General features: G+C 48.8%; 4 protein-coding genes across 4 annotated transcripts; all 4 read right to left on the minus strand.

Annotated features, from left to right (window-relative positions):
• Positions 1-249: 249 nt before the first annotated feature.
• On the minus strand, positions 250-5,415 carry PtrM4_137310 (uncharacterized protein; the record flags this gene model as incomplete). Its single annotated transcript, XM_066109333.1, has 1 exon — positions 250-5,415. One exon carries the CDS (start codon positions 5,413-5,415, stop codon positions 250-252), a length of 5,166 nt encoding a protein of 1,721 aa, XP_065960255.1.
• Positions 5,416-7,641: 2,226 nt separating this feature from the next.
• Positions 7,642-10,143, minus strand: PtrM4_137320 (Dimer-Tnp-hAT domain containing protein; the record flags this gene model as incomplete). Its single annotated transcript, XM_066109334.1, has 2 exons — positions 7,642-9,936; positions 10,009-10,143. The coding sequence occupies 2 exons, from the start codon at positions 10,141-10,143 to the stop codon at positions 7,642-7,644; spliced, it is 2,430 nt and encodes an 809-aa protein (XP_065960256.1).
• Positions 10,144-11,616: 1,473 nt separating this feature from the next.
• On the minus strand, positions 11,617-16,169 carry PtrM4_137330 (UBN2 multi-domain protein; the record flags this gene model as incomplete). The annotated part of the gene is made up of 2 exons (XM_066109335.1): positions 11,617-12,365; positions 12,440-16,169. The coding sequence occupies 2 exons, from the start codon at positions 16,167-16,169 to the stop codon at positions 11,617-11,619; spliced, it is 4,479 nt and encodes a 1,492-aa protein (XP_065960257.1).
• Positions 16,170-18,755: 2,586 nt separating this feature from the next.
• PtrM4_137340 (uncharacterized protein) lies at positions 18,756-19,335 on the minus strand (the record flags this gene model as incomplete). The annotated part of the gene is made up of 2 exons (XM_001938210.2): positions 18,756-18,899; positions 19,018-19,335. 2 exons carry the CDS (start codon positions 19,333-19,335, stop codon positions 18,756-18,758), a joined length of 462 nt encoding a protein of 153 aa, XP_001938245.1.
• Between the last annotated feature and the right edge of the window lie 149 nt (positions 19,336-19,484).

Below are 19,484 nucleotides of genomic sequence, written 5' to 3' on the forward strand. Positions count from 1 at the left end.
TAAGGTAATCTTGTGTATTGGTATTCTGGTGTATGATGATTCTACGAATGTGGGGGCTACGAAGGTATACATAACGTTGGGTCCGAGTTGGGCCGAAGTAGGATCGAGGCGGTACATTGGGCCTTATTAGGCGACACACCGTGTGTATGCCGACACTGGCAATCTTTTCTTATTGTAACGACTGATGTAAGGAAAAACGGGTCTTCTAAAAAGAACACACTGAGAGGGATTCCAAATAGGCATATGTGCCTACTCCGTAGGTCGCTGCACAGATCCCTCTACTCGGATTGACAGCTTGTTGCTTTCGATGAAACGTTCTAACGCGCGATTTGGTGTTGCTTTCGTGAATGCGTCCGCGGGGTTGTCCTCTCCGTTGATCCAGCGGATCTCAGTGATCTCGCGACGCTCGTATGACTGCCGAAGCGCCATGATGTCGATCATCAGTCGCTTCTCAGCAGTTGTTCCGAGTTTGACGAGGCATTCATACAAGGAGTATGAATCCGTACACACAATAAGTGGGATCGGTGGTAGACCTAGGCGTCCTGTAATCATCTTGAGGGTTGTCAGGATAGCGATAGCGATGTCGACACCGCTAACCATGCCGTACGTTTCTGAGGCGAGAACGCTCCGGGTAACGCGTTTGCATTTGGTCGAACTCCAATGGATTACGTTACCACGAATATCAAACGTGCTGTCTTGTCGACTCGACTCATTCGCAAGGATAAGTAGGTACCCTAGCTGTGAGCTAAGGTCTTGGTTGTTCGCGAAGGATCCGTCTGTGAACACTACCAGCTTTGCTGTAGCGAGGTCGAGAGGGACGTATCGCAGGCCTCGTTGTATGCTCTCAGATTGCCACTGCAGCCGGCGGTTAAGCTTCACGTATTCCGTGTCCTTAGGTTGTTGTATTTGCGCAGCCGCGGAAAGATCGAACGATGCTTCAGGTTGGCATATCGACGCAATGTACGCGCCACGCGCGCGCTGCTCCATGTACTTCTGTGCTCGGTTTGCTGCCTTCGGATCAATAATTTCGATCTTGGCACCTTGTCCCTTCTGCGTAAGTAGAATCGTGTCTCCGCGCAACGTTAGAGTACATCCGTTGAACTCGAGTGATACTTCTTTGGACAGTCTCTCCTTGGGCTTGGCTCGAAAATTGGCTTTCTGGAGCGCAGCGTCTTCTGCACCAGAGAATGCAGGCGTCCCAATCGCGAGAGTATCGTCTGTCTGCAGGCCCACTATTCCAAACGCTTCCCGTCTCCCGTTCGTGATCAGGAGGCACGGGTCATACGTTGATGTAGCCATGTCGAGCTCCTTGCAGTGGTGTCCTTGGTACGTAGCAAACCAGTGCGTAGCAAACCAGTGGACTCCTGCTTCCGCGATTCCATAGAGTGGCTTGATTACGCGAATAATTGTTCCCTTGGGATACTTTGTTATAAGCTCCTTTGGGAGGTGCGCTAAAACCGTGCGGAATAGCTCTGTTTGTGCCTGTGGGTACGCTTGCGTGATATCTCGTAGTTCCACAACCATGCCCTCATCGAGTAATGCAGGCGCTAGGGCTAGAATCAGGCGCTGGCTGGCTCGTTGGATGGTTGGCGACTGCGTCAGGATCTCGTGTTTGCCCTCGTCATTGTAACCTTGAACAACGAGGCGTGATTTCTCGTACGGGACCATGGTCTTGCCTTTGACTTCGCGGACCATGCGCGATTTGAAGATACGATACCCGCCGTGTAGAGTTGGATCAAACAGCTCAAAACTGAATACTCCACGGCCGACGAGGTCGTCGATCTCCTTCTGATCGGATGCTTCGAATGGAGCGCCCGGGACGTTAATCACGCCGTCATTGCGTAGCTTGACGGCCAGGGCGTAATCGTCCTCCTCCTTCTTCGACAGGTACTGCACCTTGGGCTTGTTCTTTGATCCAGGTGGGCGGCCCCGCTTGCGCGGCTGAGCCGCTTGGTTGGCTTCCGCCGGTGGTACCGGTAGTGGCGGTTCATCAGCAATCGCTTCGTCTGTGGTCGGAGATCCACCTGTGCCTTGATCTGCGCCGTCTATCGCTGTAGTCAGATCGCGATAGTACGGTTTTACGACAGTGGATCGGAACGTCGTTGGGCCGTTGATCATGTCTACAGTAACATCGTGGTCCTTCATATCGATGACTCTATACGGCCCTTGCCATCCATTCTTCTCGCGCCATACCATCACCTCACTCTGAAGAGGCAGTGACAGTACCCCGTCTGTAGTAGGCCCATTCCTGGTACCAAGTGCGTTGCTCACCGCATGTTCCGCTGAGGCCTTCCGCAGCGCCCTCATCGCTTTCTGGATTGCCTCCGCGCGATGGGTTATCGAGGGAGATGGTGGTGAATCCATGGATATCCGGGGGTATGCACCGAAGACGAGCAGCGTGGGTACGAGCCCGTCTGGGCCTGCGGTGTCGTTGACGGCCTTGACTGCCATCTGCAACACTGCGGCGTCGCTGGTGCCAGTGTCAAGCTCTGTCCTCAGGATCTCGTACGCGCGTCTGAGCGGTGCGTGGTATCTTTCTACCTTGCCGATAGACCAATGGGCCTCGGTTGGCACTTGTTTACATGTGATTCCCATGATCTTCGCCTCTGATCTGAATTCGACTGACGCGAAGTTGGTGCCGGCGTCGTGGGTGACGATATCTGGCGGCCCTTGGTATGTATCAATCCAGAGCAGGCGGAGTGCTTCCCAGGTGTCTTTCGCGCTCATAGACGGTAGAAATCGCGCGCCGTTGAATGTTGTAGCCGAATCGATCACGTGAAGCACTGGTTTCCCACTCAGATACATCACATCTACGAGGATCTCGAAGTTGAATTCCCGATCATCTTTCAGCCTAAACTTGAATCGGCGCGGCGCTGGATCATGCGCTTGGCAGTGATGGCAGAACGTTTGGATCTCTCGGAGCAGCCGTTCATCCACGTCCTCGTGTCCTGCGCGTTTGAGCAATCGTATCAGCCGTTCGACGGCTGGATGCCCGAACCTCCGGTGTAAGCGTCGGAGCTCAGTCTCCGTAAGGAATACGCGCGCGCGCTCTGCCTTGCTTAGGTGGAACCACGGGTGTCCCCATTTGCGAATCACTGGAAAGGTAGCTTTTCCTTGTACCAGCTGGTCCGTAGTATTGTTGAAGTACACGTGGAGCCGGTCCATGTCTTTCAGACAGAGGAGAAACGGGGTGGGTGCGTTCAAGACCTCAAATTTGATCTTTCCAATCTGTGTCGATACATGTGCGGTTCCAATCGAAGTAGTGACGCTTCCTTTGCCAAATTGCACAGATGCGTTTCCAGCAGTAGACGTATCTAGAGTTACGGTGGGGTCCTCAGTTTGGAGCGCCCAGAACTGCTCCTTTCCGGCTGTCGATACATTTGAGGCACCAGTGTCAGGAAGAATGCCTTGGTACGTGATTCGCGAGTATCGATCCTCGATAAGGAACTGCGTTGCGGGCGTAATAGGCTCCTTGCACCTGTAGACGTCTTCTCCAGTCACGTGGTGCAAAAAGGCCTGATCTGTGAGGTACTTAACTGCCAATCTTTGGTCCTCATCATCTTCGTCTTGCTCCTCTAGGAAGAACTGGTCGACTTCTTCCCCCTCGTACGCGACGAGAAATGTGCTAAACTCCATTTGCTCTCCCGTAATCGCGCAGTGTGTGATGTACTGCGCTTTTGAGCGTTTTCTTTCTTCAAGCGTGTGGTTTGTGGACCAACAGCCTGTCTTGCCGCAGACGTAACATTTCTTGTCGATTTGTGTGTTGACTCCAGAGCGGTGCTGAAGCCCACCGCGTCCGCGGGTGAATCCGCTGCGTCCACCGCGAGGGTTGTAATTCCCTCGCAATCTTCCAGAGCTGTTGTTGTTGTACCGACGATCCAAGTAGTACTGGCTATCCGTATCCGCCTCAGTGAAGTTGACGGAGACGGTCATGGCGAGTGAGTTTTCGATTGACGATCGCAGATCTCCAAACAGAACCTCGCATTCTAGAGACGGCTTGTAGAGTGCCATCTCGAGCTCCTTCACGCCTCGGCATGCTGTGATTACAGTCGTTCGGAGCGCGTATTCTCCCATGTACTGCTGTCCAAGTGCTCTTTGACACAATTGGAGCTTGTCCAGCATGATGTCAAGGACCTCGTGGAGGTTCTTTTCGGGGTTCTCCCTGCGGACTTTGACAAACGATGTCGTCGTCCAGTCCGCGTAGTAATGGCCGTGGTTGACGTCTGTGTCGAAGTGGTTCTTGAGCTTTGTGTAGGCAGTCAAGAACGTATCCATCCGCTGATCGACGAAGTGGAGGTAATACTCCTCTGCGCGGCCGTCGAGAATCCGTGGAAAGACTGCATGGAACTGCCCTGGCTCGATGTCTGCGTGATAACAGATGCTGTAGAAGATCTTCAATTTATCGTCTAGGAGGTCGTACGGCTTTCCCGTATACTTTTTGTCTCGGTCCCACATTTTCACGAAGACATTGATCGTCTTAGGATCCAGTTTCTCATTGCCAAACTCGATTGGTGGAACTGCCTTGTACGGGTCTGTTTCACCAGAGGGCACAATTGGGGGAACGCTCAGTCCCTTCGGACGTTGCGGGTATGCTGGTGTATACTCGCGGAATCGGTCGAAGTTGTTGTAGGTGAGGGGAGGTTGCTGACTTTGGACGCGCTGATAGGCTGGCTGCGGTGCGGATTCAGTTGTCTCTACAGGCTGGCTTCGGATTGGTTGGTTTTGGGCTTTCTCAATCGTTTTTGCTAGCTGGTCCTGAATCTGTTGTTCTTCCTCAACGGTCTCCTGTCGTCCTTGCACACGGGCGTGGGTCTGGTCTTGATCGCGGGTTTGCCGACTGTCTACGTCTCGGCCTCTTGTCCTTACAGGCGTTTGGGTTCGGCTCTGGGCCTGGCTTGATAATCTCCTGTCTGTGGACTGTACTGATCCTTCACTGCGTTGTTGCCGTAGTGCCCGCTCTTGCAACATGTGCGCAGCTGATCGTGTGTCAAACACAGCCGACTGGAATACGTCCTGAGGCCATTCTAGGTACTCCTCCATGCGTAATAACCTAGCTAGAGACTCACTAGGTGCCATATTAATACGGCCAGTATACACTCCCTTAAAGCGGAGGATCCGCTTTAGTTCCTTTGTGTATATTGGCTGGGCACGTAGGAACATTGCCTCTGTCCATCCTTCAAAGTCCTGACGGAACTCCCAAAAGAGTTCTTCATCTGCTGTTGGTCGATCTGTATAGTCCGCAATCGCACGCGCAATGTACGTTGTTGCTGTAGTAATCCCTACCTCATCGTCTGGAGCTTCAACGTTGTCCTCCCAAATCTCTGGATCGATGTGATGCCATTCTCTTGGTTTTATGTTTGTGGTCCCTAGTAGCGCCTCTAGTGTGGGTACCACTCTTCTACTACTGCTCGCCATTCCTACTGCCGGTGTCCTGGCTACCGGTGCTCTTTCCGATGATGTTCTCTCTCCTGCTATTGTGTTCTTGTTGACGCTTGTTGCGCTAGCTGCGTTCGCTAGAGATGCGTCGGTGGTCGTGGGTTGTACACGGGTCAAATCTCAACCGGTCGGTTGGCGCGTGTATAGACGGCGTCTTGGAACGCTTCTGATACGGCTGTAACGGTCGGTCGCTAGCCACGAACGACGCCTGATATAGCTAACAGTGAGCTTAGCATAGATAACTCCGCCTTGCTGATATAGGCAATCTAGGGAACGCGCGGGGTAAAGAATCTATCTCTTCTTAACCTAACTGTCTGTGACTGCCGTGCAATCACTGATCAGTGTTGGAAGGCCTTGTACGATCGTACGGTGAATAACAGTAGCTAAGGTAATCTTGTGTATTGGTATTCTGGTGTATGATGATTCTACGAATGTGGGGGCTACGAAGGTATACATAACGTTGGGTCCGAGTTGGGCCGAAGTAGGATCGAGGCGGTACATTGGGCCTTATTAGGCGACACACCGTGTGTATGCCGACAGAGGGTGTTATTTAGCTATGTGAAGCTTGAAATCGACAACCGACATGTGCCTTTGCTAGAGCTGTTTCAAGGTACACGATTTCGAAATAGAGAAGATATCAGTAGCAATTTGGTAAACAGAGGGAATTATATAAGTGTGTAGAACTGGAGGTGGACAGCGCATAATGAACTTTTCGGCCGACATTTTTGGAAAGATGAGATTTTGGGAGGAAGACGTGAGGAAAGAAAGAATAAGATGGTGGACGGAGGGGTTTATATAGATGATTCCCCAGACTCGGGATAACACATCAATCCCAAGCCCAGCTTTTTTTAAGAATAGTTTAGGAGAAACGCGTGCTCTTCTCACACATAAATTCCCTCCTCTTATTGTTTTTGATATACTGCCCACACACGGAAACATGTACTTCTGTAGAGGCGATCTCAGCTCCGTCTCAGGCATAGAGAGGGTTGTGGTGATTTTTATGTGATTTTGGTCCATCTTCCACAGCGCAAGTCATTCATGGCGGTTCTTGCAGAATTTTTAGGTTGGAAAAAGTCCTCCACAGACACATTATCACTTTTTGGTTCTTTTTTGTAAGAAAACAGGGGGGAGGGGGGAGAACACAACAAGGGCTTTTGGGAATTTCATACATAGGCCGCTACCATGACGCACTCATTGTATGTCTTTTAAAGTAAAGAGGAAGAGTGGGATATAGGAGTGTAGAAGTATAGAGAGAAGGAGGGGGGATTATATACCCGTCCATGGGCCGGAAAAGGAACATGTAGAACTGGGAGTATATTTAGTGTCATGATATAAAGCCGAGATATACCAGTAGCGGTAAATTTTTTAAGAGCGAAGAAAGACGCCATTGCTGGTATTTTCGTCTGATTTTTAGAGAAAACGTGAAGATGCTGTGATATAGAAATCTAGAAAATAGAGGGAAGGAGAGGTTTATATAGCCGTCTTCCTTAGCGGCAGGACAACATAGGTGGGTTTGTTTGGTATTTTAAAATGTGAATGTAAAGGGAGAACATATCAAATTTCTTCACAGCTTTTTTCGGGGGAAGAAAGCATGGCGACCACATATCCAGTTCTAGAATAATTAGAAAGAATTTCTGAGATAACAACTAGGAGGCGGAGAAAAAAAGAGGAGAGGAGATTGTATACCAGGCAGCAGGCAGGCGAAGACACAACATCGAAAGCTTAGTGTATGTGTTCTATAGAACAGAGCTAAGAGTACATAATCGTGCTCTGTGTGGGTTTTAGAGCGGTAAATGACACCATATATTGTTAAGCAGCCTTTTTTAGTGTCCAGAAAAGGGATATCTCATAATAGAGAAAGAGAAAGAGAGAAGTACAATGCTAGCTGAGTAAAGTGAAGGTGAGAAATCATAGAGGCGTTGACCCAAGGTTTTAGAACAGAGAAAGAGACCATGCTATGTTATTGTCACGAGAGGCAACGAGCAGTAATCTCAGAACTTATGAAGAAGTTTGATTTGTGTGCTACGTACAGAGTTGCTATCAGTCAGTTCAGTCAGTCCGGAGCTCTCTGGACTGACTGAACTGACGTCCTGAGGTCACTGAACTGGACTGGACTGACTGCCAAGACTTTTCAATTAAACTAAAACTGACTGACTGAACTGACGTCGCCGCGGCCTGCGGACTGACTGGACTGACTGAACTGAGTTACCTGACGTCGAACTGAGATAAATGCTCCTGTACTTTTGAGATTTCTTCCTCTGATAGTGTGCGCGCTAGCCCAGAAGCTGAGGTAGTTGTTGGCTGTATACCAAGCCTCTTCCAGCTCTTCAAGCTCTGCAAAGCTGAAATAAGCTCTGGCTTCATATGGAGTCTCCGGGTGCCTAACATGTCGCCAAGCTCGCTGAAAGTCCGCTCACAGTCTGCCGCTGCTGCTGGTATTGTTAGGACGTCAATAGCGAACTTTGAGAGTATAGGGAACTGCCCAGCAACTGACTCCCAGTATAGAAGCGGATTAAGAGACAGCCAATCCTCCTCAGCTAACGCTGGTTGCCGCTTCCATATCTCATACTCATCCTCAGCAAGGCTTGCCTCTAACTGCCGTGTGCTTTGCTCAATTGACGACTGTAGAAAAGCTGATCGCGACGTTGAAATCCCTAGCCGGGGCTTCTTACGCGGCGGCGTTACAGTGTGAGCTGAAGTGGCTGCAGAGTCCTTCCGCCCCTGCCACATGCGCAGGAATGCCCGGTGGTTATTGTCAAGCCAGCCGTCGCGATAGTGGACACCGTCACGGGCAGTGACATGGGTGTCAGGCACCTTCCAGAGCGCTGAGAGGTGGTGTTTGTAGTGCGGGTGTAGTATTGTAGCAGTGTAGTAGACAGGCGCGTTATCGAATTTTGCGTAGTACTCAGCAAGCTTACAATGCGCAAGGTTAACGTTTGTAATAAGATGATCTTCAGGCGCATCTAGATCTTCGTAATTTACATCCTTAAGGCGGTCTTTGAGAGCCTCAAGCTGGTCAAGAAGCCACTCAAACGTTACTAGAACTTCCCATATAGCGCCGTGTCGGCCGTGTCGGCCGCGACCTTCAAGTAGCCGTGTAGCTTCGGCAAATGGCTCAAGGAGTCGAATGTATTCTGTTATTGTCGCCCAGTCCTTGCCGTTTAGACCCCCTTCGCGTATATATAACCGTGGCTGGGCAGCAGGGAGCTGCTCACGATTCTTCCGGCGTCGTGAGGTTGCTGTTGCAGCACTATGCTCCTCAAGTTTACACTCAATATAGCCATCGATAGGGCCGTGTAGCTCAGCTGCACGGACAAACGTGTTGAAATAGCTATTCCAGCGTGTCTTAACAGGCTTCACAAGCTGCCGGATGTGGGGTGTAACACCTAGAGACTCTGCCTCCTCGCACTGTAGGCGCTCTAGTAGTTGTCGAGTTTGAGGCGTACAGATAGACGCAATCACGTCAAAGAGGACGCCAACAGGACCGTATTTGCGCCACTCATCCATGTACTTCTCCTCTTCCTCAAGGTGTGCGGCTTCATTCTCGTACGCGCTACGGTCTTTGCCCCAAATTACTAATTGTGCGCTTAGGTTGAGTATATGGCAGCAGCACCGCAGCCGCCGCTCGCTTGCGATAAAGCCAAACTCCTCTGCTAAGGACTCAACTGCAGTATCATTGTTACTTGCGTTGTCAAGCACAAAGTACCCAACCCTCGCGTTGTCAACGCCAAATAGCCGAAGTATTGTTGTTGCTGCAGCGGCAATATTATTGCCAGTGTGCGCCCCGTGTAGCTCAGGCAACCCAAGCAGGTGGTCAACTAGCTTGCCCTCGCTGTTAAGGTAATGTACGCAGAGGCCAGTAAAAGCATACTGCCCACCAGTTGAAGTCCAGTTGTCGAATGACACGTGTATAAGCGACCGGGCTTCGCGAAGGTAGTTGGCAACAGCTGGTATGTATGTATTGTACTCAGTAATAATATGATCGTGGAGCGTTTGGTGGCTACGCCAAAGGAGAGCTTCGGCTAGCGGGCTCACGGCCGCAATCATGGCTCGAAACTGCGGCGTTTCTATTACGCGAAGGCTCTGGTTGTCCGCGACTACCCAGTCCTTCAGCGCGTCCTGAAATCGAGAGGTTGAAAAGCTTGCTGCCATCTCGTTTGCTACCTCTTGCGATACTTCTATCCCTTTAGACCTCATAATATGTACTTGGGACTTTGCGAGCGCGCCCATAATATTGCCCTCCCGGCTAGCAATTGGTACAGGTCCGTTAGGTCCGTGTGAGTGTCCAGGCTTGTTGCTTGAGAGGTGTCGGCCGGCGTTTGTAGTGCTGTCAGCCTCGTAGCAAGCCTCCTGCTTCCGTCGTTGATGGCAGTACCGGCAAAGCCAGTAGTTTTTCTTGTACTTGCGGTGCCAGACGGCCCAGCCGTGGCGGTAGATCCAGCTTTTTGGCCCACCGCGACTATTACGCTCAACCTGGCGCCGCTCAAGATACGGCACACGCTTAAAATCAAGCCCGTCGTAATTGTCGTCGTCGTCGTCGTCGTCGCCGTCGTTGGGGAAGTCCGCCTGTACTGCCAAGGGCTCATCAGCCTGGGCCTCGCTCGCAGTATCGCCAACAGTAGGCGCGTTTGATAGCGATGGTAGAGGAGAATTGCGCTTGTCGCATTCTACAAGGCGGCGAAGGCCTGAATTAGAGGGAGTAGACATGAAGTACACCAAGAAGTATTATGGCAACAGTAGTCTAGCGTCGTGTGTATAGCAGACGCGACGCGACGCGACGCGAAAGGCTTACTAGGTGCGCACCGGGTAGCGCATTTCCGCAAACTCTAATTAGCTTAAAGCTAGATGCTTTAACTTATATAGGATTAGTGTCTTTATATCTAGGACTAGCGCGGCTTCGAAGCCGCACTAAATGTGGCTTTCACAACTCTAAAATACTGCTTTAAAAACAGCTAACGTCAGTCTAACGTCAGTCAGTTCAGTCAGTCTGGAGGCTTCTGAACTGACTGGACTGACGTCCAGCTGCCTCAAGAACTGACTGACTGAACTGAGTCTTGGCAGTCAGTTCAGTCAGTTCGAACTGAGTTACCTGACTGATAGCAAGTCTGGCTACGTACAGTACTCAAGTGTAAATACAAGACGTTGCGTGAAGAAACGAAGTGGAGAGTTCCACCAGAGAAAGATATATAGCGGAAGGAAGCTTGTGTGACGTCATACAGATGTCGGGGCAGTAGCATACTGTCGAGGATAGTACATTGCGCTGTTGCGATAGGAGCGTACGGGTTAAGAGCAGGAGCGCATGGGTCAGAGGCAGGAGTGTCAAGGGGACCACGGTGGTTACCGTGACAGTTATCGGCTTTGCTTTTCTAGTGTGGAAACAAGGACACAGGTACTGTGATTGAAGAATAAGGAGGTAAAAGAGGAGGGGATTCATGTAATCATCCTCTAGAAACTTAGAGAAACTTTCGCCGTACCCATTCCGTTTTTTAATTTATATTCTCAGAAGCGAGAGAGAGAAATTCAACTCCAGTCGACATGTTTTATTTCGATGTAGTACACTACACATGTCGTCTCGCCAGAACTATTTTAGATAAGAAAAAGGTAGTAGAGCGACTAGAAGAGAGGGGGCTAGTCTGGTTTTCATACCCGTTCTTAAAAAGGTAGAGAGACATTTGGCAGCAAGCCTTTCAATTCAAGATCTTATAGTCTCAGAAAAAGGCAGAACATCGGATCGAAATCTTTGCATTTTAGAACAGTGCACAACACCATGTTAATTAATCGTTTGCTTTTTTTAGAAGAACAAGAAGTTTTATGTCATAGGAGTCTGGAACGCGGGGGAGGAATAGTTTATATATCTCACCGCAGGGAGGGCAGCAGACCATACACTAGAAGTGTCTGATTTTGAATCGCAAAGTTCCCGGAGAGAAAACATAGAATTTGTTAGAACAAGGTCTCCTCTGGTGGTATGACTACCATAGGCGACCGAGTAGAGGTACGAAAGGTAACCCTGTATTGGATTGAACTTCACTAAGAGCTATTGTTCTATCTACTTGTTGTTATGATGATCTTAGGACGTACATGACAGATCATCATTCCGCGTCGGTCCTTCTGCTCGGGCTTACTCCACGAACCTCACCTCGCCGACCTGGACTGAACCTAACATATTCTTAACACTCCCCCTCAGGGCAGGTCCGGTCCAAGGACAACTCCTAATTGGTTCTTGAATCTCTCGAATGCGACTCGCTGCAATGGCTTTGTCATTCCATCAGCCACCATGTCTGCAGTTGGAACGTAGGCCACATCGAGTTTGCCTTGTTCTGCTAGGTCTCGGATAAAATGATAACAGACGTCGATGTGCTTTGATCTTTCGTGAAGGTGAGGGTTCTTTGTAAGTGCAATGGCACCCTGGTTGTCTCCTAGCATCTGGACCTTGTTGGTGTCTTTTCCAATGTACTTTGGGAACCCAAGATCTCTAAACATTTGAGCAATCCACTGGCCTTGCTTGCAGCATGTTGATAGTGCGATGTATTCAGATTCGCAGCTTGACGTTGCAACAGACCGTTGCTTCTTGCTAGACCATGATATTGGACCTCCGTAGAACATTGCAGTGCTCCCTGAAACGCTCTTTCGGTCTACCATGTCGCTTGCCCAGTCAGCATCAGAGTAGATGACAAATTGCGAGTGTACTCCCCCTGGTCCGTAGCGTAGCTTCAATGTCACTGTCGACCTTAGATATCGTAGCAGGTTCTTCAACGCATGGCCATGGTGTTCTGCTGGATCGCTCATGTATTGGCTTAGCTTTCCGAGGGTGAATGCAATGTCTGGACGTGTAAGAACCATAGCAAACATAAGGCTCCCTATCACTTGCTGGTATTCAGTGATGTCGATTCGGGTGTCGTTGTCAGTGGCTGGCCTAAATGAAGTGTAATCTGCAGATGGAATCTTCTTGTCTCTGTGTTGTTTGCTAGACATTCCAAACTTGTCAAGTACTGCGTGTAGGTACTGTTCTTGATCGAGGTAGATTGTGCGGCGCTTTCTGTCTCGCGTAACTCGTACTCCAAGGATCTTATGAATCTCCCCAGGTTCTTGGTGTTGAATCTTCCAGAAAGCTTCTCGTAGAACCAATCAATTTGAGCTCGATCTTTTGCAGCAGCAGCAATGTCATCAACGTAGACGAGGATACGGAGTTGTTTTTCTTTGTGGATAAACATGCACGGGTCTGCGAGGCTTTGTACGAATCCCCATGCCAGAAGTTCTTTCTTTATCAACAAGTTCCAGTCGCGAGCAGCCTGTTTGAGTCCGTATAAGCTGCGGAGAACTCTAAGGACGTATCCTTTTTTGACTTCTACTCCTTGGGGTTGCTTAAGAAAGATCTCTTCCTTCAAGTGCGACTCTGTGAATGCATTCTTAATGTCAAAGTGGAAACATTCCAGGTTTTCCGCTGCGACAGTGGCCATAAACAGACGTAAGGTGTCCATGCGGACTGTCGGGGCAAAAGTCTCGTTGTAGTCTGTTCCGTGTGCTTGCGTAAAACCTCTTGCCACAAGGCGTGCCTTAAACCTCTCAACAGTCCCGTCGAGATTCGTTTTGACTGTAAAAACCCACTTTGAATCAACCATGTTCGCGTCTTTTGGCTTTGGAACTTCCTCCCAGGTTCGATTCTCTATTAACGCGATTATCTCTTCAAGTATTGCTGCTTTCCATTGCTTTCCATACTTTGGGTCGTTGATAGCTTGCTCGTGTGTCTGGGGGATCTGGATTCCTGCGATCTCGGTTGCTGCGAAAGCCTTCTCAGATAGTCGTGTTTGCTCTTCTGTAAGGCCAACTTGGGCTAGCATAGCTTTAACGATCTTGCTAAATCTCTCGTCCTCAACAATCTCTTCGTTAGACCTCTTCCGTTTGGCTTGTCTAGTGAAGTATCGTGGAATCTCCTTTTCTCGTACAGACTGGGTACACGGTTCTTCGGGCCCCTCTTCGTTCACAAGATTAGGAACCCGCTCATCAGATGGTGCAGTAGGAGGAATAGTAGTTAGCCTCCTTGGTCTTCCTCTGTGACGCTTCACTGGTTCATGAGTTAGCTCTGCCGAAGATGGTTCCATTAGGTTCTCGGAAACTGGTTCTATTGGTTCTGCAGGAGATGGTTCCATTGGTTCGGTAGGAGATGGTTCCATTGGTTCTGCAGGAGATGGTTCCATTCGTTCGGTAGGAGTTGGTTCCATTCGTTCGGCAGGAGATAATTCTAGATCCTTCCTAGGTCTTCCTCTTGGTTTTCGGTCTGGCATCGTATTCTGCGTTCCTTGTGGTCCAGCTGGTATGTTTCGCAGTCGTAGTTCAACTTTCCCTCCAGGGGTGTATTCGTCCACTGACAATCGGCTTGTCCTTGAGGTGTATCCAAGCTCTGGCGAATAGAACTTGAACTGCTTATTTGTTGTCTCAGAATATCCCATAAATACTCCAATTCTGCCACGGTCCACGAGCTTGTCATGTCGTTGGTCTGCTGGAATCGTTTTAGGGTTGATGTACGAATAGCATTTGCTCCCCCATACACGGATGTGGTCAATGGATGGTTTCGTTCCTGTGAATGCCTCTTCAGGACTGACTTGCTTTCCATTGATCATAGGTCCTGTGTTTGTACGGTTGCGTAGGTATGCGTCTGCTTCGACAGCTTCATCCCAAAACTCAATTGGTAAACCAGCGTCTTTCAACATTGCTCTCATATCAGCTTCAGCAGTTTGGATGTTTCGCTCGGCTGGTCCATTCTGGTGTGAGGAAGCAATTGTTGTAGGCTGAATTTCCACGCCTTGTGTAACTCTCCATTCCTCAGCTTGCTGTAGAAGTTCTGGTGCATTGTCGGTTCCAGCAGCTTTGACTTTCTCGCCAGTTTGATGTTCTACAAAGGTCTTCCAGATTCGGAGTTCCCGTTGTGCGTCTCCCTTTTTCTTCAGCGGGATAACCCAGTTTTTCCGCGTGTAGCTATCAATAATTTGGAGGAACCACCTGTTTCCTCGTAGAGATGTTGGAAAGGGTCCAGCAATGTCAAACTGTACTAAGGCTAGCTTCGTGGCCTTGTGCTCTCTTAGCTGCTTAGGGATGCTGTTCTTCATCTTTGTCAGGGAACACACTTCGCAGATTTCAATCTTCTCTGGAACTTGAATCTTCTTCTGGAGAGTTGTAACTTCGTGGAGTTTGGCAATCTTTGTAGGTCCTAGGTGTGCGAAACGTCTGTGATACAGCAGGTATCTCTCCTTTTCATCAACCTTAAGCTCGCTCTTAACTGGTGTATGGGGTTCCGTGCCTAGGAATGCTGTCTCGTGGTATCCATCGGCAATGTGTGACACTACGTAGAGGCCGTCGTCCATAGTTGCTTTAATAATGATCTCCTTTCCTAGTTTGAAGCATAGTACGTGTGAATTGAAACGACCCTTCAGGCCTGCTGCGCAAATTCTTCTCCCTGATAACAAATTGACTCCAAGGTTAGGTACAAGCAGTACTTCTGACAACCATGTCGACGATCCGTCTTTACACACCACTTGAGCTTCTCCTTTCCAGTCTGCATATAATTCTCCCCCTCCAACCCGAACTAGTCTTCGCTTGATCTTGATCATTCGTCTAAACAATGAGGGTTGGTCAGACATGTGGGAGGAGGCGCCAGTGTCGGCAGCCCAAGTAGATGGAGAGGCCTTACCGACAATGTCTTTTGAGAGACGGCATGTCTCAATTTCCTCGGGTTCAGAGTCTGAGGTCTCGGATAATTCATCTGACTCTGAATTGACTTCTTCGGCTCCATATGCTTTGCCAGTCTTTTTGTGAGAATTCCTTTGCTTGAGTGTCTTAATAGGCGGCTTAGATGATTTCTTAGCGTCGTATTCCTTAAGGAGCTTTCGAGCTCTCTCACGTCTTGGACAGTCTCGTACGCCATGGGCTCCGTCACAAAGGAAGCATTGGACCATAAACTTAGTACCAGATTCGGAGTCAGACGATAGTGGTGAGCTCTTGTGATTTCGGCGCTTGTAAGGCGGAACATACTTCTCCGTCTTCCGGAATGCTGGGAGAGCTTTTTCGTCGGCGTCTTGCTGGTCTCGAACCTCCTTCTCTTCCAGAAACTTAAGTTTCTGTTCAACCGTAAGGTTAAGTTGGGCGTTTAAGGTGTCAATCGTAGTCTTAAATTCTTTCGGGAGTGATCTAATAAGAACGAGTAGTAGTGCAGAGTCCTTGTAAGCTCCGTTGGTGTCAGCGTCTGCTGCTACGAGTTTGCGTCGGTATTCCTTTAGCTTTTCCCATGATCCAACAATTGTGTTCCCAGGATTGAATGTGAACGTTTGAATTCTGGTCATGTAAATGTTGGCGGTTGTGGCGTCAGTTTGGGTGTACTTCTTTTGTAGGTAGGCCCAGAACTGGAAGGCAGTGTCGTATTCGTCAATAAGGGCTTGGTCATCTTCAGTAAGCGACCGAAACAAGAGATCGATTGCAGTGGCTTCATCTTCTAGGTACTTGTCTCTTTTTTCAATGTTGACGCGGATCTTAGTATGCTTGTCTGCTTCAGCAATTTCCAACTCTTCCATAGCCTCCGTTAGTTCACCGGCTATTGCTATTTGGCAGTGCTGTACCAGGTTTTTCTCGCAGACATAGAAGACTTTCTTCCCCTTAAGCTTGACCTTGTTTCGGCGGAACCAAGTATCGTGGTTTTCAGCTGTAAGTTGGGGAATCTTCCATTCTTCCTTCTCTACAGCCATCTTGTGTGTTTTGAGTTGGTGAGACTATTATGCGAGCAAGGTACGTGGTATGATGCTAAGAGTGTAGGTGATGCGGGCGATGCGGGCGATCCGGGTGATATTCTGCGGGCGGTGCAGTCGTTATCGGTTCTCGGGTGTAGAGACGGTGTATTTAAGTGTGATTGCGTGTTAACCGCGTTGTACACGACTTCTTTTCTTTTCTGCTTCCTTCTTGAATCTAAGTCCTTCGTGACTTGGGTGGATGTTTTGATTCCTTCTTGAATCTGAGTCCTTCGTGACTCGGGTAGGTGTTTGAAAACAATAACGTTGGGTTAGGCAACCGGGCTCATAACCTGTTAGAACAAGGTCTCCTCTGGTGGTATGACTACCATAGGCGACCGAGTAGAGGTACGAAAGGTAACCCTGTATTGGATTGAACTTCACTAAGAGCTATTGTTCTATCTACTTGTTGTTATGATGATCTTAGGACGTACATGACAGATCATCATTCCGCGTCGGTCCTTCTGCTCGGGCTTACTCCACGAACCTCACCTCGCCGACCTGGACTGAACCTAACATATTCTTAACAGAATTGGAATAATCGCATTTAAAGCAGAGGAGCAGCGCCATTAATGCTCGCGGATTGCTTTTAGGTCAAAAGAAGGGAGATCAGGATGCAGGAGTGGAAGAAGCGAAAGACAGAGTTTTTGTAGTAGATCTGAGATACCCTTGGCGACACGGGTCTGAGCAGGGCTGATTTTAATCCTAGGAAAGGGAGAAACATAATACTGGAAAGGGGTTATTTTATAACAGTCGAAGAGCACCATTTAGGCTCCTGATCAGGATTTTTTCAAAAAAAGAGGGAAGCTACGAATCAAAAATTTGAAGAGTTAGAAGCCCGAATGTTTTATACCACTCTCTAGATGCGCCAGAAAACATGCTCCGACTGCGTGTCTTTTTATGTGCCAAGAACGAGAGGAACACATCCAATGTTCGATAGTTGTTTTAAAGCAAGGGGAAACGTCACCACCATGATCGTATACGGTTCCATCTTGAAATACAGGTAACTATAGAAAGTCTGCATTGATAAAGATGAGAGAAGTAGAAGGGGGAGTGTCGGATCGTGAGTATCGGTAGGGACGTCGGATGCTCAACACTTCAGCCCAACTTGCGCTGAACTTAGGTATACCTTCGTAGCACCTATGTTCGTAGAATCAATCAGAACAATCACCAAAACAGAATGCATTCCTAGTTATCGTTATTTCCCTTTACGCACTTAGTGCAAAGCCAACCAACAGGGAGTTTATATATCCCAACAGCCGCGCTAAGACCACGTTTGGAAATTCTCCCCAGCCTAGTTGCGGAAACATACGTACTCGGAGAGCTCGTTTAGGATATTGCTTGCAGTAGGAGAAGAGCCATAACATACATGGAACGGTCTTTTATTTAAAAGTGCCGGTGTACAATCTTTTTTAATCCCATCCATCCACACACCCATAGGCTAGGTATGGTCCTTCTTTTTAGAAATACCGGAGAAGCAAAGAAAAAAGAACATGGAAGGTGATAGGTGAAGGTTCAGCAGCAGAGAGACAACGAAGAACCATTACAATGTCACATTCGGGATTTTTTGCCAGGCAAAGAGAGGAGCAGGACATAGTTCAATGTCCACATCGATTTACAGAGAGCCAGTCAACTAGACCAGAAGGCCCAGCTAGCGAGCTTTTATTTCTAGGAAGAGAGCGGAAAACACATACCAACATCGACAATCTATTTTAGATGTTTAGGAATTATAAGAAGAGTCGCTCCTCTGCGACGGTAAGCTTTTGTACCATTCTTCGGAATTATTTTCATGTGTGTTTTGAGAATGCAGAACACAGCATACATCCGGATCTTAGTGTCGTTTTGGAAGGAAACCATGTAGGTACCGACGGGCTGCTTTTGTGGAATAAAGTATTGTAGAAGAATATCAGACACTGAATATCGCTTAATCCCTCAGTATTTCTGACGCGTAGTACGCCGGACAGCTCCATGCTTCCATGAAATATTGTTTTCGAAAGATCTTGCAGGTCATTTGTTTCAAACTAGTTTTTGGAGGGGTGCAACATTCCAGGGACACGACTATGTTTTGAGATATCAGGAAAGAGGGAAACAAAACGTCAATCCCATCATGTATCTATTTTATTGAGGACGAAAGAGGCAGAAAGAAAAAGACATGCAAACTGAGTCAGTAGATTTTTGAAAATTGGAAAACTTTTGTTTTTTGCAATGAAGATGGAGGAAAGAAAGAGAGGCAGAGACGGGGGATTTATATATGCAGCCCACAATGTGTGCACGTGATGAGCCTCTACTTTCCTTACTGTGAAATGCGTAGAATCGTCGGAGTTATGCAAAGGAAACATGAGTATGAAGAGCTTGTTTTGGTCCATCTCATCCGTCAGCTCTTCATTCAAAGTATCCTAACATTACCTTCGCAATTCCTCATGCTGCTTATGCCCGCTCATCATACACAATAACTTCGGTCATTTCTTCGTGTATCCAAACTCCCATCAAATCGCCCCGCATTATACATATTACTCGTCCTGCGGCCTCTCTTAGTCTCATACCAGTTCAACTTATCTTCCCCCGCATACCCGCAGGCAGCAACGCATCCGCTTTCCTTGCAGCCTCGACCTCTTCTGCTGTAGGATCCCTCGGCACATCAACAATGACGCTCGGATCTTTCGACCGCGAAGCCAACATAGCAGCACGTCGCTACAACCATATCGTCAGCTGTTGTTCGAAACCCAGAATCCCACAACCACCACACTCTCTCTCCCCTTCTATTTCTCCGCAACACCTTGCCACCACTCAAATGAAAAGGATGACATACCTCCCTAGCCTCCCTTCCCGCATTTCCCCCTCCCCCAAGAAACTCTGCATCAATATCTCCCTCATCAGGCCCACGCATCGATCCCCTTACACCACCCAAACCTTCCTCCGTCGTCCGCCTTCTCAGCTCCTCAGGCGTAATCGCGCCGCCATCCAATTCCACGGGCGCATCGTTGATAGCCGGCGTACTCGTATCGATGAGAGGTGTCTGTGTGGTCACAGCGGGCGAAGTCTTGTGCGCAAACGATGTACCGCTACGGGAGACGGGGGATATAGGGTCGGTGGTTGGTTCTGGGGAGATGGGGGGCGTTGACGGCATGGTGAACTTTTTGAGACGATGGACCTCGGAATGGGTTGGAAGGGAAAAGGTGAGTTTAGTATAAGAAGTAGAAGAGAAGAGAAGTGAGGTGAGGTGAGGGCCTTGGCTCAGCCTTATGCAGCAGCAAGCGAGTCCGAAGGAGAGCGATA

Source organism: Pyrenophora tritici-repentis, chromosome 8, assembly GCF_003171515.1.
Source record: "Pyrenophora tritici-repentis strain M4 chromosome 8, whole genome shotgun sequence".
Taxonomy (NCBI): domain Eukaryota; kingdom Fungi; phylum Ascomycota; class Dothideomycetes; order Pleosporales; family Pleosporaceae; genus Pyrenophora; species Pyrenophora tritici-repentis.